Raw genomic sequence first — 25,563 nt, 5'->3', positions numbered from 1 at the left:
GGTTAACCAATGTTTATCCCCCAAGACCATTCCAAGTTCCCCTATGGGATTTAAACTTAGTACTAACTTTCCTGATGGGTACACATTTCGAACCTCTCCATTCTTGTTCGTTAAAATTCCTTACCCTTAAAACTGTTTTATTAATAGCACTTACATCTGCTAGAAGGGTGAGCGAATTACAAGCTCTTTCTTGTAAACCCCCTCATACAATCTTTCACAAAGACAAAGTTGTCCTGCAAGTGAAGCCTAATTTCCTCCCAAAGGTGGTTTCTGAATTCCATAAGATTACCCTACCATCTTTCTATCCTCCTCCTCACCCGGGGAAAGAGGAAGAGAGGTTACACAGACTAGACCCTAGGAGGGCTTTAAGTTTTTACATTAGTAGACTAGCCAGGATAAGACAGGCAGACCAGCTGTTTGTAGGTTACACAGGTCACAAGCTGGGGTTACCAATAACTAAGCAGACCATTTCCAGATGGATCATTCTAGCCATTCTGGAATGTTATAATCTGGCAGGGAAAGAGCCCCCTCAAAACCTTAGGGCTCATTCGACCAGAGGTATTGCAGCTTCATCGGCCCTCAAAAGAGGCGTGCCGGTTAAAGACATATGTGCGGCCGCTACATGGTCGTCTGTCCATACCTTTACACGTTTTTACAATCTGGATTCCTCCTCCAGTCAAGAGACTAGGTTTGGAAGGGCTGTACTGCATTCTATTCATCAATAGAAGACAGCGTGAAGTCAGTACTCCCTCCTCCGAATATAGAATACTGCTATGGGAGCCTATCTAAGATGAGGAATACGTCGGAGGACACAATCCCTTCGAAGAACAAGTTACTTCTTACCTTGTAACGTTCTTTCGACGGGATGTTCCTCCGACGTATTCCTCATCGACCCTCCCATCCATCCCCGCAGTTCTACTTCCCTTGTTGTTGCAGCTTACGCTCCTTCAGGGTGATTAGTCTAGTCCAGACAGTAATACTGTGGGCTACAAAACGGAACTGAGCAACGGACGCTGCACGCGGCCTTTATAGGCAGGATGACGTCGAACGTCGATACGGCGGCTGTCGAGGGACATCGACTCGGAGGACGTCGACGCGCAGCGCCCTCTAGAGAAAAAAATTTCCGAGGCCAGCAGAGCTGGAAGGAGATATCTAAGATGAGGAATACGTCGGAGGAACATCCCGTCGAAAGAACGTTACAAGGTAAGAAGTAACTTGTTCTTTTCATAGTGTACAATGCAATGTGATGCCACTTCCAGTTTTGTCAACGGGTGAAAGGTTCTGTTCCATCGCTTCCCACGATATCACTTCAGGGTGGGCTCAAATGACATCACTTCCTGTGATGTCATCAGGGGGTCAAGGGTCGTGTGAAGTCACTTCCGCTACCCCTGGCATTTTGGTGAAATGACGTCCCTGCTCTCTTTCTCGCTGGTTTTCCCCTTAGGCATTTGCACCTCTCCTACCCTCTTTGGGCTCATGCACATACTATCTCCTCCAACACCCCTCTATTCTGTATCCATGCTCTACTTTCTCGGGTAGATGTTCGGGATCCCTCTTTTTTTAGGCGTGTGCATACATGCTGTTGCGTCCTTGAGTGCGCATGTGTTCTCAAGTTTTCTCAGGCATGTGCGTGCACTGTTCCTTACTTCAGCTGCCTGTGCATGCTCTCCTTTTTCGGTTGCATGTGTGCTCTTTCCCTTCCTCGGATGTGTGTGTGTGTGTGCGCGCGCCACATAGCGACATGTTTCCCTTTATTCGCATGAACATGCACGCTCTCCCATACTAGCCTCTGGTTTGTATGATTTTCCCTTCCTCGTATAAGCATTTGCGCCCCCTTCCTTCTTGGAGTGAACATTTGGGTTCCCCTTCCTCAGGCGTGTTTGTGTGTCCGTCTGTCCGTTTCTCTCTTTCCCACCTCCACCACCCCTCCTCTTTTCCTCAGACCCGTATGTATGTTCTTCCTTCCTTAGAACTGTGTGCACTTTCTTCTTTGCGTAGGCATGCATGTTCATTCAGGTATGTACTCCCTCCATCAGAAAAGTGCAAAGGCTCTGCCATTCGACACGTGAGCGCTCCGTCTCATCGGTGGCACTGATTGTGCTCACACTCTCACTTTTTCTCTCTCTGGATTGCACAAACTTTCACTACCTCTGGGCGTAATCACTCTAACCTTCAAATGCTTTCTCGTATTCCCTTAGGAATGTGCATAGTCTTTCTCTCTCATTGTGGTTCACTTACCTGTGTTTGCAGAGTATGGTGCGAAGGATCCTAGCCATCTTCAGCCTACCGAGCTGGGGACGTGCTGAGCTGGTGCTCAGTCTCATGCAGGATCGGGACCTTCAGTGTGAGTTGCAGGACGTTGTTGAGGCTGTGCTGGAGTCGCCTGATAAGGAGTTTATCAAGAGATTACTGGCTCAGCCCTGTGCCACCTGCTATGGTGAACTGCCGCGAAACAAGGTAGGCCATTCTGATGTTACTTTGTAAACTTAAATGCCACTGCGTGAACATGATGGTTGCTATTGCGTGCCCTTGTCTACCACTTCCCCATCAAGTGAATGTGATGGCACAGTGTTTTCTTCCTACAGCACGCTTGTGTGCTTTCCCAAGCGTGTCATAGCATGCCGGATCACTCACTATTTTAGGCACACCTTTAGGCCGCTGCCCCATCATTGTACGAACTAGGGGCACATAACACTAACCGATGGTGTGATGGGTATGATTCCTTTTCCAGATGCAGTCCCTGACATCGTGCGAGTGTGCAATCTGCCCAGAATGTTTTAAGCAACATTTTACGATTGCAGTGAAGGAGAAACACATCAAGGACATGGTGTGCCCGAATTGTTCAGAGCCTGAAATCAATGATGAAGCTGAACTTATCACCTACTTTTCCAACTTGGATATTCTGGTAAGTATAATCTCCGGAATGGGTGGGGGGGTGGAGAGGCGAGTTTTTTCCAAAATGAACTTTATTCAAATGTTTCACAACATTACATGTTGCACCTTTTACTCCGTGTACAACCTTGGATGCTATTGATAAGCAATTGAAAACCGATTCCAATATAAAAACCCTCTTCGAGGCAAGCAAACTCCCACCAATTCTGATGCTTCTGTATTGATCAGTTTTCTTCCAAAATGAAATGGCAGTAACCTCTCTGCAGATTGAGTGTAATACACTGCTTTCATATAAAATGTCATATGATGTCCAAAGCTAAATTATGAATACTTACTCAAATATTTCTTTATGAAAGGGAACCATTCTGTGGCGAATCATTAGCCCTAGGACGCGTGTTTCTCATGTTTGTATAGGAGGTCATACCCTTTTTTCATGGTTTCACCCGGTTGACTTTTGCAGCTAATAGCATAATATGTATCATGTGCCTCAAAGTGGCAGGCATACTTGTTTCCCTTTTTTCCAACCTAAAGAAGTGATAAGGGTTCTGTTTTCCGTTTGCTGTCCTTCCACCTCGTAGTTTCAAGACAGGCCTTCATGCCAATATGTTTGCACTAAGGGGCAAGTCTACCACATATGCCATGTGGTCCCAATATTACCACACCCTCGCCAGCAATATGTTGTACTCTTGGAGTAGATATGTGATATCTTTAGGGCAGGGTAATGTGTACTGTGTAGTAACTTCAATGCATGTAGTTTATTTTGTGTGGCAATCGACGTTCGAGAGAGTAATAATGTACAAAGCTTAGTCTAAAGCTCATCTTCTATGTTCCTTCCAAGTTCAATTTGCCATTGTCTCCGTATGCTTTACTCCTTTGGGCGTTCAGATAGTACCATAATGTTGTACAGTTTAGATTTCAAGCCTTTTCCTTGCGTTCTCTACATTTTTTTCCCATTTGACAGTGAAAATTCCTTTGTGCTGAAGTGGTCCTATATTCAGTAGGTCCTCTAATTGATTTACATGTCTATATTCTCCTGTAAACAACATTTGTTACGCCCTTTGTAGAACCGCTTTGTACTAACCCTTGAACCCATTAGGGTCTATTATATTGTTCATGATTGATGGTGCCCAAATACAACTCAAGTAGCAAGGCTTTCTAGTATCTCTTTGGGCAGACCAAAGCTTTCACAAGACTTTCAGCTCTGGATGCTGAAGAATTCTTTTAGGTATTTTAGGTACTTGCAACCACTCACCTTAAGTCACCGGAGACATTTTTGCATTTTCCAGCTGAACCCATTTTTTTGTGGTTTTAGAATACATGTGATCCACCAATACCTGCAACTGGAAGGCTTAAAACATTTCAAGATCTGTTGGACCCACCTGTCCTTGTTCTTTGTGAAGGAATAATACTTTACATGCCATTATAGGTTTTGTATTTTTCTGTAAAAAGCCAATCTTTTAGTTTTCAAGCATGTGCAGAAGAGTTTAGTCATCGAGATGGGAAGCCTCTAAAACAGGAAAAGAACCCTCAGGAGGATATTCATTTTGACATCATTAAGCCTGGACATATAGGACATATCTGTTTTTACCTACCTATTGTGCGGAATTCGACCATCCGCACGGTGGGTGTGCACTCACCTGTTTTTTTGTTGTTGTAATTTTAAATGAAATTGAATGATGGTAGATCAACCTCTGGAAAATGTGTGGGACTTATCCACCCACATTTTCCTATGCTCACTACACAACATACACATAGACCTGTGTACTCTGGGTGGACCCAGCATACAGGTGCAGTCCCTCCAATCATATTTAGTTGGGATATGACAGCTACACCATGCTATCTCAGAAGGGGGAGGGCAAACCTACCCCCTGCCAACTAACAAATGCTCCATGAATCTGCCCTATCCTTTTTGGGCCCTGCAGCCAGTGGCAGCAATTAGCATACTATGAGTGTACTTCAAACAGGCCCACATGGGGCCTGGCTGCAGAAGTTAACAAAAGAAACACGTCACCCCAACAACCTTTCAAATGCACTGTCACCCTGAAGACAGCACCTGCCCTTAGTATTGATTGACAGTGAAATGTCATGTCTTGGACGGCGTGTATTACAGTAGTCATCCCTGCAGGGGGACCCCATTCAGAAGTTACGGGTATGTGGATTGGCGGCGCTAGAAAGTCTGCTCTCGCAGAAGCTTCAATGGATACCTGCCGCTTTAATCAGGAAGCACAGAGAGTTCCATTGACCAGAGAAAATCTTTGATCCACAATAGACAGGAAGATGTGTGGAACTTGGTATTACATGTTTTCACCCCTTTATCTTTTCTTTTGCAAAGCACTCTGGTTATGACCGCATGCATACAGGAGATTGTTGGTGGGGACCCAGGATTTGTTAATGAAGGTATGCTTGGCCTACACCAATCCCTGTGGTCAATTGGGCTTCAAGAGGCTTGAGCCCCTCTTTTGGGCAGATCATTTTAAGGCTTCATCAGAAGGAAGAACTCACCACTGGTCCCTGGCTGAAGGCACAGTCTGCCTTACATCTTCCGCCAGATGCACGATCCTATACTGACTACCCTCCTGTCGAAATCCAGGGTGCATCCCTTTTCCTTCTTTGAAACTGTCTGTCCTCTGCATTCCTTTACAGGGTGGGTTGTATTTTGTAGCAACTAACCAACGATCCACAAACTTTTGGAGATAAGCCTGCTGTTCCGTCCACATTACCAAAATTGGACAAGGAGGTTTATAATTTGCTTGTGTTTCCAATCTGTTCAGATCCCTTGTGTACTGGATGTGTGGGGCTGAATGATGGGTGTCGGGCTGATTGATGGTTTAGAAACTGATATTCATCCCTGGACCACTGGTGCTCCAGAAGTGGATTTGTTGCACCTATCATATGTTTTCACTTTTTTATGAGCAGTAGATAGTCTACATGCTTAGTTGATGTAATACAAAGGGACTTGATATTTGTCTCTGCTTGTGTAAATGGGAGGGTGGTGAGGATAATTTTTATAGGGATAGACTTCTCATCCGGGGGGGGGATAGCATGGATTTGGTGTAGTTCATTTTGAACTCTGAGCATTGCCTATATGATTGAATATTAGTCATTGTCCGTGGAATTGTAAACATGGGATTTCTTATGTAAATCAGGACATCTGGAAAGAGTGCTAGTTTTTATTTGCGCCCTTGTATCTTAAGGCCTTACATGTCATCAGAGTTTTGCAAGTGTGTTGCCAAGTGCTCCATTACTAGGGCATGCAACAGGTAGAGTCGACAGCTGTGGTGTGTGCCTCTTGATAAGGGAAATGTCTGCTTTAGCACCATTCACCACTACTCTTGTCATAGTGTCAGAATAGAGTTTTCCAAGGCATTTAAGCCAGTTTTTCCAAAACCAAAAATTCTCTAGGACCCTCCAATTGAATATCCAGCTGACTCTGTCAGATGCTTTTTCTGTGCATAAAGCCAGCATCGCAGAGTCAGCCAGTATGGTATCTGCTAAGGACATTACACCTAAATTGTTTCGTAAATTGTGTGATAGGTCAGACTGAGGAGACAGACAAGGGCTCACGATTTAAAGTATTTTATTCTTTCACAAATGAAGAAAAGGCCTAACCTTTTACTAAATGTATGACTCTGCCCTACTCTAACCTGACATAAAGTAAAAGGGCCTTTGTCAGGATGCCAAAAGTTCCAAACATAAATAGTCTTCCGACCAGAATCTTAATCCTAACCTAGTTCTTTCTCTATCACTGAAAAGAAAACTGAAAAAAAAGTACATATTCTGGGGAATTGCCCAATGAATGGGATGGGTGAGGGCTTCTGACTCCCACTCCTTTGTCTCTTTACCATGGGCTTTTGCCTATGGTCACAGTACTAATTCACATAGAATGTGTAGCTGGAGTGCAGACCCAGGCTCCAATGGGGTCCCTTTGTCTCTCTTGCAATTCTAAGTCTCAGTCTTTATCCCTTCTAGGAGTCTCTTCCTTCTCCACTCTGGTTTCAGCACCATCTTTTTCCTCACTCTAAGGGCTCTCCCCCTAGTTAGCAAAGTGTTATTTTTCGGCAATATTTCCTCAATATTCTATTGACCCCCCCCAAACCTTTTGCTTCTGTTTTTACACCTTTTTCTGACTTTTAGCTAATTTGTTATGGAGAAACTGACTAGTTCTTCAGGCTGTCTGTACTGGGGAACTGTTTTCCTTTTTCTTGTTACATGTTATCTGTTTTGGGTAACTTTTTTATATTGCACACAGCAACTTTCAATGCAGTACAATGGGGATACTTTTGTATCACCCCAGACCTACACATAAGGGATTTCCGGTTACTTTTAAAGTGGTTTCAAGCAGGGGTTTATATAGGTCCTGGCTTTCCATGGTGATGTCACTGGAGCCGGATCATGACTTCAGACAAATCCGTCCTTTTTCCATAAAAGGGATGCTCCAAAGCCTCCTTTCTTCATTGTCAGCAGTTGCGTCAGGGCATGCTGTTCTACATTTTGCTAGCTATGAAAAAATACACGCAGCTCTGCAGAGGTTTACAAACCTTGAGGCATAGCCCAAAGAAAAATAAACATTGTTATAGATGTACAAACATTTTTCATTCATTCTATCCATATTTCATTCATCCTGCGCTCGATATATGGGTCCTGTAGTTTCCTCCACACTTTACACTTACAATTTGTATCTCTAAATGCACTTTTCTGCACAAAACATGAGAGTCCTATTTTTAACCCGCATGGACCCTTGACGGACAGTGGACACCTGGTGAGTCAGTTTGTGCTGGCCATAGTGAAGAACACCACACACACTAAGCCTGTGGCCTATTTAGATCCCACAGGCCGCATTCCTTCTGGGGAGGAGGGGGGGGGGGAGTTTGACTCCTCTACAGCACTAACTAAGCTTTTAAAATGCCTGGGATCTGACTTATAGACAATAACTACCTTCTTCAGTGCTCGCCTATGACTGTGTATGTGATTATGCTTGCCTGAGAAAGCCCTCCCAGTGCCCTTCCTCCCCCCTAGTCCATTGTAGTGCCTAAAAGAGGTCTTGCCTAACTCTAAAGCGCTTGGGGGTTCTGGAGTACCCTGGTTCCTTCCCAACCTTTGGCATGAATCGGCTACAGACTTTGGGTTATGAAAGAATTTGTTGAGGTCTTGCGATAGAGACGCGAGCCTGCAGCCTTTTGTAATGAATCCTTGTAAACTAGTGGACACATACTAACAGCATGCGATAGAATGAGTAGCCATTATGAAAAAGGCTATAGGAATAATTGTATGGATGTAAGGATGTGTGTATCTAACCAGTTCTGGAACACTTTTTTTTAGGGCAGACTCTGGTTATAACGTCAGCAGTCTTCTGCATATGGAAGGAATTCCAGAAATTGATAGAATAATTGTGACTATGAAATTTGTAAGCTATGTTAATGTTAAAGGTTATTTATGACGCGCACTGTCACCACCAGAGTGGTCTCCTTGCGGATCTGAAAAAAAATGGGGGTTGGTTGGGGTGTGTCAGTGGAACAAAGTTTGGAGAAAGAGCAAGAGAGCTGTGATGTGCTGTTGGCAGCTCCAGTTTGGTTAACACTGTTCGCTGAGATTTTTGGTGTGGTATCCGGTTGGTATCCATCGTGTGCTGTTGTGTAAGGCTATGAATGGTTTGTTTGTTGCAGTGTAGTGGTTTTAGAGGTATAGTTGTGTTTACTTAGAGTTTAAGAGGTGTGTGCAGAAGGGCTGAGGTTTTGGAAGGGTTGGTTATTAGCATTGTTGTCTGAAGAAATGCCCATTTTGTGGATCTTTCAAGGTTTAGACAGATGTCCTTCCTTAAAGTGATCTTGTTTCGTGATGACACAAGGCTGTCCCTCACCTCTCTGTCCATAAGTCATGCTAGTCAGTCTCTTCAATGTTATCTTTGTTGTTACTTAGGCCATCCCTCCCATCCCAGTCGGTGCATGATGCAAACTGGTGGCCATGGATCTATCTAGTTGTGACCCATGCCTGTTCTCGTAGCTCTATCTGGATGCGATGTGGTTCAGTCATCACCACCATGTCCAGATTTGACGCAAGGCAGTCACCATACCTATGTCTCCAGTTGATTTTGGTTGTGTGTGTCAGGCTAGTTGTGTGAGATGTAAGTCCATCTCCAGAGATTCTGCCTGGGTTTCGTGTATGTTAGTCTTGTGGTTTCCATATTCTACTTACTAGCTTAGGTGCGGGTTTCTTAATGTGACACTAGTGGACTGTTATTGGCTAGCGGGAAGCTTCTATGGTGAGGTTGGTTTGAAGATGGCTATCTTGTAAGCGTGAGGTAATTGTTGAATAGTGGATGCAAGGTTGCTTTGGGTTGGCGATTTACACATGAGGTTATGTTATCCTGTCTGGCAGGGGGATGCTGGGTAGTGGGTTTGGTGTTAGTTGTGCCTGTTGTCAGCCCTGTTGGGTATTGTTAGGTCCTGATTGGATTGTCGCTCGTGGTGTGTTCGGACTTGCAATGTCTCTTTAGTTCCTGTGGGTGGTCCCCTTCTCTGCTGGTTCTCAGCATTGTCTGTCCCGTCATGGGCTTGTTGTTAAGTAGCTCCCTTTGCATTTTTCTTTTTGTTTCTGTTGTCTCTGTCTGGTCCCAAGGTCTTGAAGAGCCAGGTTTTGAGCAGTTTTCTGAATTTTAGATGGTCTTTTGTGTTTCTTATTTCTTTCGGGAGGTTGTTCCAGGTTTTTGCCTGCAGGTGGGAGGAGGAGGATTCCCCAAGTTTTTTTTCTTGCGTATGGTTTTGGTTCCAGGAAGATTTTGTTGCTTGATCTGAGGAGTCTTGTCGGCTTGTAGATCGTTGTTTTCATTTGTATGAATTCTGCTCCCTGGCCGCTGACTGCTCTTTCTGTTATGCACATTGTTTTGAATGTGATACGTTGTTTGATTGGAAGCCAGTGTAGCATTTCTAGCGTGGTGTGATGTGGTCTCTTTTAGATAGTTTGAGGAGAAATCTGGCCGCTGTGTTTTGGGTGCATTGTAGTTTCTTCAGTAGGTATTGCGGCATTCCGAGGTAGAGGCTGTTGGCGTAGTCGATTCTTGACATGAGTATGACTATGATCTTGACTATGAAACATCCTTTATTTATGGAAAAGTATGAATTGCTGAGAAGTCACCTCATTTATCTATTGTTTTATCTATTTATTGATCTCTATATAATTGAAGATGTAATGAGAATTTTTTTATGTGGTTTTAAAATGTTCTTAATGGAAAAAAATGTGTTTACGGCTTGTATAATAATCGGATTACACAAAGTGTAAAATAAAAATCAAAAATACTTCACAATCTTATCTCAGGAAAATGTTGGTGCTCCTGTCTCGGAGGAGAGTACTCCCTTTCTGCAATTTTCACCAGAGGGTTTTCCCTCTGCCTCCCAGCCTTTGTTACTGATTTCCTTTACAAAGGTTCAGGTACCTAGACTTGTGGATTTAAATTTGTACCAAAACACTGTTAATATTGCGTTGGTACTTTCTTTACCAGTGCTGAATTACCAACTTCAGTGGAAGCTTCTGCATTTCCTAAGGCTTTTTTAGGAGTAGAGGCTGTTCCGGATGCAGTAAGGACTTGCGGGAGGACATGCAAGCAGCGGAGCGCACCGCCGCATCCCCTGTCTCATGGGAGCACCCTGCTGCATCCTGCATCCCTGGCTGACGGTAAAACAAAAAGGGGGATGTCGAGGAAACAGCAGTGCCTTCCATTGAGAAGGCAGAGGAAAGCCGCAGGGTAATGGAGGGTCAGGAAATGTCAGTTCTGCGATGCAGCAGATTTAGGGACAAAGCCTGGGAGATGTCAGGTCACAGTCCAGATGGGAGGAAGAGGCCTGCAAAGCCATTAGAGGATGGGCTCTCCGTGACCCTCACAACCCAGGAACAAGTGCCTGACCATGAATCCCTCCAGGGCAGCCAGACTCAGAGAGGTAGATTGACTTGGTCCACACAGTCGGTCATGGCAGTCAGTCCACCCTGCTGAACTGTTGTGGCCAGGGCTTAATGCAATAACCGGAAGAGAATGGACACAGCAACTTCCAATTGGTAGGAAAGACTCACCATATCAAATAGAGGGGCGGAGATCAGGTGAAAAGAATGCCTGGACCTATCAGACAAGGGGGGAGGTTCTATAAAAAGGAGGCATACTAAGCAACACTGGTGCTTTTGTATCATTACAGCTTAAAGAAAGTGTGGAACCAGAAGTGGTGGAGTACGTCTGGGCATATTTAGCAGCATAAACTTAAAAGGCATCAGCTAGAATCCAGCTATTGAGATATAGTGAATGCCAGTCTATGCTATCAACCAATGCATACATAGCCTTAGCATAGGCAACATCTATACAAAGATATTTGGTTTTCCAGTCTGCACATATCTAGGGTGAGACACAAGCAAGGCACCATACTGAGAGGTGGAAACATTTTACTGTACAAAACAGCAGTTTGTTCCATTATGGTGATTTATGGTTATAGTAAGCTTATAATATATGATAAGGTATTGAACAGGTTTGGTCTCCGAGTGTTGCACAGTGTGGTCCAAGAAAAGGTGGCAAAAGGGGACCAATTGTATTGGAATTTTGGCAGATTACCCTGTAGTATTGCAAACATTCTGTTCATTGTCCAGGCATTCCACAATTTGGTCCACCACAGACCTAACAAAGGGGGCCCTCCAAACTTTTGCTGCAATAGGCTTCCATGATTCCGGCTGCATTTAGGGTGTGAGTGATGAGTCTAGGGTGAATGAGGGGAATATGCTCTTTTGCCTTTTGTGCCTTCTCGATTACTAGGATCATGCAGTCATGTGCCTGTTATTTCTTTTATTTTAGCTAGGATCTTGTTCCAAAAGATTCGGATGCTTGGGCACCCCATCACATGTGACCTAGAGTACTGGTTGCCCCACATCTCCTTCAGCATTGAGATTAAAACCAATAACAAAGCCATGTGGGCATTTGGTCTATAGTGCCACCTCATCAATATCTTATATATATGTTACTTGGTGGTAGTACATCTCAATGCTTTGGCCCATGTCTCTATCGGGGATTTGCATGCCTAGTTCTTCCTGCCATCTCTTCATATAGCGGAAAACGTCCTCCCTGTCCCCCTTGTCTAAGAGGAGATCAAGCTTGAATACTTTCCTTTTTTGGATGTCCTCACTAATTGTTAATTCAAGTGGTTTCGATTGACTATTTCCAGCCTCCTAATGGCTTAGTTTGTAAGCCAGTGGCAAAGCTCGATATAAGTGTATTGGTCTATATTGGCAAGATTGAACTTTGATTTAGCCTCTTTAAATCTTAGTGACTGGCCTTGTAGATAAGTCTTTTAGGTGTTTAGTGCCCCCTTGATCCATCTACGGAAGGCTGTGCAATTACATCCAGGTGTGAAGTCCGAGTTGCCTATGACTGGGAAGAAGTAGCTAAGGGTCAGGCGCACCCCCCACAGTCTGTGCCCCATTCCAGTAGAACAATGAGGTGGAGGTCGGTTCTCCAAAATGGCCACCAGTTTTGCAGGTCTCTTCTCCCTTAGGCTAGCTGGACTAGCAATCGTATCTTTGTGGCCACCTGCTCAATTTGGCACCAACTTGTGTCAGTGGGATTGTACAGCTGTTAGGGAGAATGCTCAGAAATGTGCTAATTCCTCTCTACCCTTGAGACCCCCACCAACTTTGCTGGATTTTGAGGACTTGAATTGTTAACCTGGAGAGAGTGAGAACCTTTTTTCCCATTCTTTCATGTATTTTTTAGTGTGATTTGAACTCTGTTTCTTTTGGTTGTGGCGTCTGACCACCTCCATAGGCATCATCTTTTAGATTGTGTCACACAGCACCTTTAGTGCAGTGGCGCAGTGAAGTCTTTCAGATTTCCCAAAGGTTTAAATACCTTCTGTTGGATAAACTACTGTTTCAAGAGCAGGGAAGTGAAATTGACTTTACTTACATTTGGAACTTTGTAGACCCAGCACACACTATTTTTCAATAGGGTGCTGGAGGGGTTACTTAGTATCACCTTTGTCTAGTTGCTCATGTAACATGTTTGTTACCCTTCCCTCGATAAATGGCTGGTGGCAGTGGTTTACTTTTAACTACTGTGGTGTGTATTTAGCGGGCTGCGTTTGCAGCTGCAGTAAAGCACCCAAGGGTGCCATTTTTGTCAAAATGGCCCGGGTCTTCTTTTATCGTCATTTCTATGTGGAAAAGTCATCCTTGAGACGGCAAACCAGGTTTGGTCACTTTGTTTGCTTTGCCTTTGGCGGGATTCACGAGTGAAGCCCGCCTCTGGCTCCAGGGTGTCTGGTGGGGGCAGGAAGCGAGGGAGGTGCCCGAAACTCCCTGTACTTAGTCTCCTAGGTTACAGAATGCACTCTTAGGTGATTGGCCGGCTGGCTGTCCGGCAAGGACAGCCACCCTACTGGGTAACTGACAGCTGGGCTGGAATTAATGGGTGAAACCTGCATTAAAGGCTATGCTTTTTGGCTTGGAAGGCAGAGTCGACCACTGGACGAAGGAATCTGAAGAAGAACTTGAAGACGACGCCTGCTGCAACTACTGGACAGTTGGTTTTGCCGGTGAAGCCCTGCTTCTGTGCTGAACCTCTAATTTCGTTTCGACTAGAGAAGCCCTGCAAGGACGACTTCTCCCCTTGAGTTGGTGGGACCAATCAACTCCAAAGTAAGCCAGCTGGACATCCTCTCGGAGCTGGTTGAAATTCCACTGCAGTTGCTGCTGGAACCGTATAGCCATGGAGAGGAACACCAGATTGTGTGCGTTGCTTTTAAGTTGGCCAAGAGCTCCAGGAAGATCCTCCTGACTCCCAGGATGCAGGACTGACCGAGCCTAAGCCACCTCAACAGAGTGCTGGACCCCAGTTGCAAGAGTCTGTGGTGTTGCTATTTGCTTGGACGCGAGGAGCTTAAACTGCGAAGTGCCACTGAATAGAAGTTGGTCCTTTTCTGTCGCCGATCGTCCCGTTGCAGTGCAGGAGTCCTATAGACGTCCTCCCTCTTGTCCCCACGACTGAGTCCCAGGAACACAGGATCTGCAGAGCTGCACAGGTACAGAAGCCAGCCACATCCCTTTTCTTCTAACCAAAGGTAATGTTCAGTCTCAGAGAACTTGCCTCTTGTTGTGTAACTACATTTGATCTCAGCAGAGACTTGTTGTGGTTGCTTCTGTAGAGTTGCTGACAGCATCTTCACTTCACAAGCCTAAACAGCTTGTGGCCCTACTTTGATTTCTTCTTTTCTACAAAGACCTCTAAAACATTGTGCAAGACTTTTACCTACCTCTGAGAAGTGCTTCAGCTCACCTAGACTTTTGCCCAATTGACGTTTGCCTAGCCTGGCTCCCTGAATGACTCTGTCATTGTGTTTTGTCTTTCTTCCATGAAGGGGTTAACTATGTATGCATTGGGGGTTTTCAAAAGTACTTATCTGCTTTCAGAATATGTGTGCGATCTCTTGTTTTGTTCTAATAACCGTTTTCTTTGGCATACACTTAAGTCTAAATACCAACAGTAGGATATTAATGTCCACAGTGTCCTAGTTTTTGAAGTCACCTGAGGTTGTAGGAAGTGTCTGTGTGCCATCCCAAATGGGTACTTACTGATTTAGGACTATTAAGAAAGTGCATTTTGGAGTTTATTTGTGTTACTATTATATTGCCCCTTCTGAAGAAGGCTTACTCAAGCTGACTGTTAAATAAATGAATTATTGTTTAATCAAGAAACCTTGTGTGTAAGAGTTTATTTGAATACTTGTCACTGTGAATCTCTGTGTAACACCCCTACATCTCACATTGACCCTTCTTGAGATAAGCCTGGCTGCTCAATCACGTTACCAACCTGTGTAGTATGGACTTGTACCAAAGGTTGGGTTCCTATTGCTAGGAGGTCAGGATTGTTGTAGTGCACCCAAAGGGTGCTGCATACAATCTTGCCTAACAGCCATGAGAATATATGCGCTATTTGGGCAGCCCGCAATTATTTGTAGTTTTGGAACTCCAAGCCCGCCGCGAGCGGCCACACGATTCATCGCTCGACGGGCTATTCGTATGGCTCTCCCTTTCTCTAAAAAGCGAAACATTTCCTTCTTCAGCAGCAGCGGAACCCACGTTGGGATTTTTACTGGGAGGCTGCTAAACACATAAAGCAGTTTGAGGACCATGTTCATTGTTTAGAGCGTGTATCCTCCCTTTCGAAGGGATTGTGTCCTCCGACGTATTCCTTATCTTAGATAGAAATCCTTCAGCTTTGCTGGCCTCGGAAAATTTTTTCGCCAGAGGGCGCTGCGCGTCGATGATCGCCGAGTCGATGACCCTCGACGGCCTCCGTGCCGACGTCGACGTCATCCTGCCTATAAAGGCCGCGCGCAGCGTCCGTTGCTCAGTTCCGTTTTTCCGCGCTTCGTTGTGCCTCGGAACACCGTTGCTCAGTTCTCGTCAAGATAACGTATATAATAACTACTATTTACCTCGATATCGATGGCATCCTCCTCCGACCCGACGACCCCTCGGTCCGGTTTCAAAAAGTGCCGAGACTGCGGGAAGAAAATGTCGTTGACGGACCCTCACAGGGTCTGTTTGTGGTGTCTGGGAATCACGCACCAGAGTTCGGAGTGTGAGGAATGCCTTTCCATGACGGCGAAAGCCTTGAAGGAGCGTAGGGGGAAGCTCGAGAGAGGTAGGTCAACTTTAACTTCCTCGAAAGCTTCTTCGGTAGAGTCGAGACGTTCGTCTCCTCACCATAAAAAACACTCTCGATCTAGATCACGAAGTGGCTCCCACCACTCGTCGACATCGAGACACTCGAAGAAGAGACGTAGGAGATCCCCTTCGTCATCTTCGTCGAGTTCTCCTGAGAGAGTTCATTGCCCCACAAAACGCAGCTCGCAAGCTGAGTGGGAGGAATTCAGGAAAAAGATGCTAAGCGTCTTCGAGAAAGCGGCCTCGTCCCCCTCGAAGACAGCTGAGGGTGATACCCCGGGTAAAAAACCCAAAAAATCTAAACGCCGCGAGTCGCAGTACCCGGCGGAAAAGTCAACCCGAAAGCGCCTCGAGCCATCGGGAGATAAAGCATCATCGACGCCATCGTCGAAAACTCCTTCGAAACAGAGGTCGGCGCCATCGACGCCGTTGTCGAAGGATTCATCGGCGCATCAGTCGATCGAGTCGACGCCGACGTCGACGCCGATATCGACGCCGGTGAAGGAAAGAACCACGGCTACTCCACAGCCAACGGTTAGACAAAAGACCTCCGACTCGACGCCGAGAACGTCGACGTCGTTCTCGAGCAGGACTCCGATCCTTTCGAGTTCTTCGAGGCCTAGTACACATTTCTCGACGCTTTTCACGGCGCCTTCGAGTACTTTCACGTCGGTGTCGACGACATCGACGTTTTCAAGGCCTGTGATGATGGCTCCTTCTGCATTGGAAATGGGGTTTATACCATTCCAAAAACCAATGTATCCCCCTTTAACCTCGATTTTTGAGGAAAGGGAGGATTCAGACCAAGATATTGATTTACAGAGGACCACATCACCAGAGCCAGAGACTTTCGCCTCTGAGGAAGGAAGATTAAAAAATCTTCAGGATGCACTTCAGGAAGCTAGTGGCTTGGACACTTCTCCTGAAGCAGAATTTATCAAACCAGACCCAGGAGAACATGCGGAGACTCCATATAGAGCTCTGATGTCTAGAATCATAGAATTTATGGGTTGGTCTGCACCTTCTCCTGCCTTTCAGCAGGATGACCTCACTGACATACTGGACAAGGGCCCACAGGAGGATCCTGTGGTTCCATTTCACTCTGCTCTACAGAGAAGGATTTTGACAAACTGGGAAACGCCAGAAATTATCCCGGCAGTAAATAAAAAACTGTCAACAAAATACAGGGTGGCTAGTTCTGACCCTGAATATTTGTCAAAACACCCTACTCCTGAGAGCTTGGTTGTACAGGCTGCAACCTCATCAGGCAGCACATCTGCATACCCCACTGCTCCGCAGGATAGGGATGACAAAAAGTATGATGCCATGGCTAAGAAGGTTTTTTCTGCCTGTAGCATGGCGTTAAAGTCTATTAACGCGACCTGTACGCTCGCTAGGTTCAGCCACACCCTTTGGGAGTGCGCTTCATCAGCGGCTGACTGCCTCCAAGAAGGAGAGGAAAGGGACGCATTTTTAAACATCATCAGGGATGGTAAAGATGCGATGTGCGAGACCCTACAAACTGGCCTAGATTCTGCTGACAGTATCAGCAGGGCCATGGCGGCAAGTACCACAATCCGCAGGCATGCGTGGTTGAGGAAGTCTGGTTTTGCCTCTGACGTGCAGACCAGGCTTTTGAATATGCCCTTTGACGGTTCTACCCTCTTTGGAAAGAAGGCGGATGACAGTTTGGAGAAACTGCAAACGTCCAAGGCAGCAGCCAAGTCATTGGGAGCTGCTATCCGTCAGAATACCTTTCGTCCTTCGGGATCATCGTGGAGAGGACGGTCCTTTCGTTACTATTCCTCATATGGAAGGGGCAGGGGACGACCGGCTCAAAGAGGCCAAGGAAGATTTACCCGTGGTGGACGGGGTAGGGGAAAGAAAGCCGCACCCGCAGGAGCAGGAGCCACTTTACCTTCGGCAACTGCATCAGCCGCTTCAAAACCACTCTGAGGTCTCCCCTCACAGAACACCAGTAGGGGGCAGGTTAACTCACCATCTGACGGAATGGCAGGCTATTACGTCAGATGCTTGGGCTCTGGAGACAGTGGCCCAAGGTTACTGCCTGCCCTTCCTACATATCCCTCAGAGTCATCCACCGGGGAACAACCCTTTGAAGCTTCCAGATCCGCTCCTCTTGCAGGAGGTTTTAGACCTGCTAGAGAAAGGTGCCATAGAACTGGTACCTGTAGCGGAAAGGAACAAGGGTTGGTACTCCCCCTACTTCATAATACCGAAGAAGGACGGAGGACTGAGACCCATCTTAGACTTACGGGAATTGAACAAATTCCTCCGAAAGGACAAGTTCAAGATGGTGACTCTCTCTCAGATCCTTCAGGCCCTCCAGCTTCAGGACTGGTTGGTATCTCTAGACCTCCAGGACGCTTATTTCCATGTGCCGATCCATCCCAGGCACAGGAGATACCTGAGGTTCGCAATTGGCAGCTCTCATTATCAATTTCGAGTTCTGCCATTTGGGCTAACCTCCGCCCCGAGGGTCTTTACCAAGCTAATGTCGGTTGTGGCTGCAAGTCTAAGGAGGGAAGGGATTCATGTCTACCCTTACCTAGACGATTGGTTGATCAGAGCTGTATCTTCGGAACAGGCTCAGAGACAACTAGATTATGTTTGCCACTTCCTTCACAAGCTGGGCTTCTCCCTCAATTTAAAGAAGTCACAGATGATACCATCACAGAGACTCCAATTCATTGGAGCAGTCCTGGACACTTCCCTGGGAAAAGCCTTGCCACCAGAGGTGAGGGCTCGAGATATTCTGCAGATGGTCATCAGATTTCAGAATGCCCAATATCTCCCAGCCTACGACTTTCTGAGGTTGCTAGGCCTCATGGCATCCTGCATATTCCTCGTGCCGGAGGCTCGCCTGAGAATGAGATCCCTCCAGTGGGCACTGAGAACTCAGTGGTCACAGTTCTCAGGAAGGATGACAGATCTCCTTCGGATCCCGGTCAAAGTAGCCCGAGACCTTCAGTGGTGGGCCTGTCGGGAGAACATCCTGAAAGGAGAAATGTTTTGGCAACCATGGCCGGAGATAACAGTAGTCACGGATGCCTCACTCACGGGGTGGGGAGCTCACGCCAACGACTTGACCATCAGCGGTCGTTGGTCTCCATCGGAGTCCAGACTACATATCAACCTGTTGGAGCTGAGAGCCATCAGACTAGCGCTGAAGGCTTTTCTGCCGTCTGTACGGGGAAGAAACGTCCTAATAATGACGGACAATACAGTGGCCATGCACTACCTCAACAAAAGAGGAGGCGTAGGCTCACTACCACTGTGCAGAGAGGCGATGCAGCTCTGGTTTTGGGCAATTCAGGAAGGAATCTCTCTATCGGCAATTCACCTAGCCGGAGAGAAGAACTTGACAGCGGACGCTCTGAGCAGGCAGAGCACAGTCTCTCACGAGTGGGAGATAGCTCAGGAAGTCCTTCAAGAGATCTTCGCCCTTTGGGGAACCCCTCAAGTGGATCTGTTCGCCACCAGTATCAACAGGAAGTGCGACAGATTTTGCTCAAGGGAATTTCCCCCGAGAGGAGCTCTAGGAGATGCGTTCGTAGTGGACTGGGAGTTCCCACTTCTGTACGCGTTCCCTCCGGTCCCTGTCATTCCTCAAATGATCAGGAGGTTGAGAAGGTTTCGGAAGACCATGATCCTAATTGCCCCGGATTGGGCCAGGAGAACGTGGTACCCGGACCTTCTAGACATGTCCATCTGCCCTCCAATTCGACTGCCATACAGAGAGGATCTTCTCTCGCAGAAGGAAGGTCAGGTTCTCCATCCAGCCATCAAGACCCTCAACCTTCACGCTTGGTGTCTGAAAGGTTGAGGTACAAGGATTGGGACCTTCCGGATGATGTTATGGAGGTGTTGCTTTCGGCCAGAAGGCCGGCAACTAAAACTCTATACCGCTGCCGTTGGAACAAATTTTGCAGCTGGTGCAGAGAAAAGAATATTGAACCCTTTTCTTGTGGTACACCTATGGTGTTGTCATTCTTACTTTACCTGGCTAATTCAGGCCTACAGGTTGGCACAATTAAGGGCTATCTCGCAGCGCTATCAATCTTTAAGCGCACTGCAGAGGAGCCTTCATACTTCAAAATTCCATTGGTAATACAATACCTAAAAGGATTAACTAATGTTTATCCCCCGAAACCTTTTCAAGTTCCCTTATGGGATTTAAACCTAATTTTAAACTTCCTAAAGGGTGCCCCTTTTGAACCACTACACTCTTGTTCATTGAAGCTTCTCACCCTCAAAACTGTTTTGCTAATAGCATTGACATCTGCTAGAAGGGTTAGCGAGTTGCAAGCCTTATCGTGTAAACCTCCACATACAATCTTTTACAAGGACAAAGTTGTTCTTCAGGTGAAGCCTAACTTCCTCCCGAAGGTAGTCTCGGAGTTTCACATCACTCAGAAGATTATATTACCTTCTTTCTACCCTCCTCCTCATCCGGGGAAGGAGGAAGAGAGACTGCACAGGCTGGACCCTAAGCGAGCCTTGAGCTTCTATATCAGCAGATTGGCTAAGATCAGACAAGCAGACCAACTCTTTGTAGGTTATGCAGGACATAAGTTGGGCCTTCCAATAACAAAACAAACCATCTCCAGATGGATTATTTTAGCCATTCTGGAGTGCTACAAATTGGCAGGAAAGGAGCCTCCTCAAAATCTAAGGGCTCATTCTACCAGGGGTATCGCAACATCCTCAGCCCTTCAAAGAGGGGTGCCAATTCGAGATATATGTGCGGCTGCCACATGGTCGTCCGCACATACATTTACCAAATTCTATAGCCTGGATTCCTCCTCTAGTCAAGAAACTAGATTCGGCAAGGCTGTGTTACACTCTGTCCATTCTGGAAGGGTAACATAACTTTTATTACTCCCGCCTCCAGTCACAATACCACTGCTATGGGAGTCTATCTAAGATAAGGAATACGTCGGAGGACACAATCCCTTCGAAGAACTAGTTACTCTTACCTTGTAACGTTCTTTCGATGGGATGTTCCTCCGACGTATTCCTTATCGACCCTCCCATCCATCCCCGCAGTATGACTTCCTGTGGGTTTGCAGCCTATGCTCCTTCAAGGTGATTAGTCTAATCCAAAAACATTACTGGGGACTACAAAACGGAACTGAGCAACGGACGCTGCGCGCGGCCTTTATAGGCAGGATGACGTCGACGTCGGCACGGAGGCCGTCGAGGGTCATCGACTCGGCGATCATCGACGCGCAGCGCCCTCTGGCGAAAAAATTTTCCGAGGCCAGCAAAGCTGAAGGATTTCTATCTAAGATAAGGAATACGTCGGAGGAACATCCCATCGAAAGAACGTTACAAGGTAAGAGTAACTAGTTCATCCATGAGTAACTGAAAGATGCAGGAAAACCCTACGCTCAGGACCAGGGTATTACCAAGCCAGTTTACTGAAAAATTGTCCAGAGGACGTTATTTCAAGAATAGGTATCAACATTTATTTAAGATGATACAAAATGTATGCAAAATGAACAAATCATGAATTAATCAACACTACAAATTTCATTTGCGTTTCAGGGAAGCATCAACTTTAAAAACATACCAAATAACCAAAGTAGTAATAAGTCATTCACTCATTCGTCCACGTTCAATGTCAATCATCAATCCACAAAACACTAAAACATATAGCAAAATACATGCAATGTGTAAAAAATACATTCTACTATTCACAGCAAAAAAACATATTCTCCAGCATGGGGTCTGGCATGGATTCAAATGCTCATGAATATTCCCCGTCGTCAGGCTGAGAATCCTCGGTAAAGAAAAAAATCAGTATCAGTTTCGTTTCTGATCTGTCTTTCTTAGTAGTAACCAATCACTGATCTCTGGGTCATACTGACCCCAGCCAATGACTGCCCTCTCCCTAAGCCCCGCCTCTGGCAGCCATCCTCAGATTTTTACTGCACGCTCAAGTGTTGGGAGTCCTCGTGCTTTAGCTCTCGAGTTTTTGCTGCGTTTTTGCGCTTTTTCAAGAGATTTTCACATTTTTTCGGTTTAATCGAGCCTCAAGCTCCACCGTTTCTACTTCCGATAACGGGGACCCGTTTCGGAATTCTTCTACGCCCCTCAAGGGTGAAGTTTTCGTCGAGTTTACACTTCTTGGAGGATTCCGGAAGATCTGCGGCCTACCTCAACGGACATGGCCCAGGACAAGGGAAGCTCGACGCCCGGATCCAAGCTGTTCAGGTGCTGCCCTGGATGTGGATTGCAAAACGTTTTCAAGGAGGACGAGCATTCGCAATGTCTCTACTGCCTTCATGAGTACAAGACGCACGTGGAGAAGGACTGTGCGTTCTGCAAGAACCTTTCGGAATGGACCAAACAAGATCATCGTTCCCGCCTCGCCGCCCAGCTGGAGAAGGGCACAGCAGGTGAGAAGGCAAAGAAAAAGTCTGAGCGGGCTTCTAAGTCCTGTGAGGGCGCCCCGGCGACGGGGGCCAAACAGAAGGCCAAGCACTGCGAGTCCGCGGGCACTGGGAGCGCCGAAAGGTCGGGCTCTTCGGCTGGCGGGCATGGTGCGACTTCCCCGGCACGTTCAACCACGAGCCAGCGCTCTGGTTCGGGGAAGAGGAAGTCCGAGAACCCGGGTAAACTGCTGGAGCGGACCCGGTCGATCTCGAAGGGGGAGCGAGGCACTGAACCTCCCGCCAAGGCGAAGACCCAGGACGCACCTAAGGTGGTGAGGGCTTTGATCCAGCCGGCAAAGGCCTCTATCGAAGTGGTCGCTGTGACCCTGGCGAAGCCGGCTGAGACTACGCCAGTGGAAACGGCCTCTGGGCCCAGAGTATCCCTGCCACCGCGGAGGGAATCCTGTTTCCAGCCCATCGTTAAGACCCCGTGAAGTCCCTGGCGGAAATAGAGGGGGGCCGGTGGCCATTACAGACTCGGAATCAGCCTCTGAGGAGGATCTGGTGGAAACCGAGAAGGGCCTCAACGAGAGGTTCATAGGCCTCAATGAGAAGTTCGAGAAGGTTCGATCCCAGGGGACAGTCCCCGCTGATGTGATCGAAGATAGCGACGATGGCGACGAAGAGGGCCCAGTGGAGTGGCCATCCCATCCGTCGCAGCCATTACCCGAGCCCCAGGATAGCTCGGCGGCCATTTTGTTGGCGATCCAATCCTTATGTACTGAGATAAGGACGAGATTACCACGGACCCCGACGGAGGATCCGGAACCAGGCCCGTCGGGAAGCCCTCCGCACAAGCGGAGGAGAGTCCACCCCTCGCCTCCCTTCGTGCCCGCAAGGCCTGTGGACCCCTCATCCCCCTCGCCGGACCCTAGAGAGGATACAGCAACGGATACAGCGACAGGGACGGATGATGACGGCAGCGATGACACAACGGACATCCCGTCATCACCCCCCCCCCCCCCCCCCTCGGGCTTCTCCAGCCAACAAAATTGGCTCCTTTCATGCCATGATAACCAGGGCATCCGAGCTCTTCCAGCTCTGCCCTGAAGAACAAAACAAGGATGGGTTTCTTTACCAACGACGAGAGGCCAAGAGGAAGACGGTCCTCGCGGTGCCGTTGCTCGACGACATCTGGGACGAGGGGCTTGCTATCCTCAAGAACCCTTCCACGACACCCGCCAAGAGGGACAGGTACGAGAAGAAGTACCGAGTCCCTGATGCCGCCCCCTTGTGCCTCAGGGCCCAGCCCACGCCGGACTCTGTCGTCTCGGCAGCGGCCAAGAAGAAAGCAGCGGGTGCGGCGCTTTAACTTCCACTTCCCCGCCGGACAGCGAGGGCAAGAAGTTGGACTCCATGGGACGACGAGTCATCTCGTCGGCGGTGATGACGATTAAGGCGGCCAATGCCTTAGCGATCGTGGCCCGCTACGACAGGGAGCTTTGGTTCAAGATAGCTCCCCTGCTAGACTTCTTACCGGATGACAAGAGGGCGGAGGCCCTACAAATTCTGCAGGAAGGCGAAGTGGCGTCGGATCACGTCATAACGGTGGCAACGGACATTGCCGATACTGGTTTTCGCCAACTGGGCAACAGAGTTTGCCTCCGACGACGAGGATGGCTCAAGGCGACGGACTTTCGCCAGGACATCCAGACCAGAGTGTTGGATATGCCGTTCGACGGCAACAACCTTTTTGGTAAGGCGGTGGACGAGTCGCTCCAGGCCATCAAGACCGACTCGGAGATGGCCCGGGCCCTAGGGGTACTTCAACAACGACGGCCCTTTCGGAGCTCCGGAGGCAGGCAGGGTGCCTATAAGGGATCCAGCGGTGGCTCTTCTACATACCACCAGGCGGCCCGCTCCTCGTCCCAGGAGGCCTACAGAGGTCGCTGCAAGCAAGGGGGATCCCGCCGCCGTCGTCAAGGAGGCCAAGGCGGCAAGGCCTCCTCCAAACAAGACTAACCCGGCCGTGTCGTCGGGCCCCCACCAAAGCAACCCGGTGTGAGGACGGCTGACGAAGTTCGTCAGCGTGTGGGAGTCCATCTCCACCGACCGTTGGGTGCTGGGCACCCTGGCCAACGGGCACTCGCTGGAATTCCAAAGGAAGTGCCCTCGCATTCCTCCCGTGGCCAGGAAGGAGAATCACGTCCCTCAACTGCTGTTGGAGGTAAGGGCGATGCTCAAGAAAGGTCCCATCGAGCTCGTCCCCAGGAGGCTCCGGGGCTCCGGAGTGTACTCAAGGTACTTCCTCGTCCGGAAGAAGACAGGCGGTTGGCGCCCCATACTGGACCTGCATCGGTTAAACAAATACATCAAGGCGCAGAAATTCAGGATGGTCACCCTCCAGCACGTGCTGGGTCAGCTGGAGGAGGGCGACTTCCTATCGTCGTTGGACCTGGAGGATGCTTACTTCCACATCCCCATTCTAAAAGGATACAGAAAGTTCCTCAGGTTTGTGGTTCAGGGACGCCACTACCAATTCAGAGCCCTGCCGTTCGGATTGAAGTCGGCAGCCAGGGTATTCACCAAGTGCCTGGCACCAGTGGTGGCGCGGCTGCGCCTGCAGGGGATCCACGTCTACCCCTACCTGGACAACGGGTAAGGACAAGAGAACTCGCCGTCGAACACACAGCGAGGACCGTCCGCCTGCTCACAGAACTGGGATTCGCCATCAACTACCCCAAATCCCACCTGGTTCCGTCGCAAGTAGCACTGTTTCTAGGAGCGAAGCACGATACAGTGGGGCAATTGGCCTCCCCGTCGGAAGAGAGGACGAAGGCCATTCTGGACAAGGTGCGGCGCCTGCTAGCCACGGACGTGGCCAGGGTGAAGTCCATCAAGTCCCTCCTCGGGATGATGTCCTCATGCATCTATCTTGTGCCCCTTTGCAGACTTCGGATGCATTCGCTACAGGAGTTCCTCGACGCCCGCTGGTTTCAGGCAACAGGCTGCTTCGAAGACAGGATCCCTCTCGACGAGGAGTTCCGTTGGGCGATCCTATGGTGGGGTACCCGTGCGCACCTCACTACAGGCACGGGCTTTCAGACCCCGGCGTTTCAGGAGACGGTTACGACGGACGCCTCTCTGGAGGGTTGGGGGGCCCACACCGGAGATCTCCACGCAAGAGGCCTTTGGCTCCCGGAGGAGAGGTCTCTCCACATCAACATTCTGGAGCTCCGAGCAGTGTTCTGGCCGCTCAAGTCGTTCCTTCCGTCCCTCAAGGACAAGGTGGTGAGGATCTTTACCAACAACACCACCACGATGTTCTACATACAGAAGCAGGGAGGCACCAGATCCCCAGGCCTATCCAAGGAGGCCCAGGATCTGTACAAGGATGACGGAGTACACAAGTAGTTTGAGCTCGGTTTACAATTCCCAAGCTTGTTTTATTTTATTCAAGCAAATATGCTCTATCGAAAAACATATTAAACAGTTCTTATAACTCTATGGCCCATACTCTCTTTCATTCGTTCACATTCATACTTTCCTCATCAGTCTCTCATTCCACACTTCATTC

The 25,563-nt window shown here is 47.9% G+C and overlaps 1 protein-coding gene across 6 annotated transcripts in view; it reads left to right on the top strand.

Moving 5' to 3' along the window:
• RNF31 (ring finger protein 31) overlaps positions 1 to 25,563 on the top strand; it is a 915,252-nt gene that overhangs the window by 460,420 nt on the left and 429,269 nt on the right. For all 6 annotated transcript variants that reach the window (XM_069633995.1, XM_069633999.1, XM_069633998.1 and 3 more), the window contains exons 12-13: positions 2,251 to 2,457; positions 2,732 to 2,905. In XM_069633995.1, the coding sequence (XP_069490096.1) occupies positions 2,251 to 2,457; positions 2,732 to 2,905 (381 nt within the window). The remainder of the gene's footprint in view (positions 1 to 2,250; positions 2,458 to 2,731; positions 2,906 to 25,563) is intronic.

Source organism: Ambystoma mexicanum, chromosome 13, assembly GCF_040938575.1.
Source record: "Ambystoma mexicanum isolate Mex_15411 chromosome 13, UKY_AmexF1_1, whole genome shotgun sequence".
Taxonomy (NCBI): domain Eukaryota; kingdom Metazoa; phylum Chordata; class Amphibia; order Caudata; family Ambystomatidae; genus Ambystoma; species Ambystoma mexicanum.
This window is presented reverse-complemented; position numbering and strand designations above follow the sequence as displayed.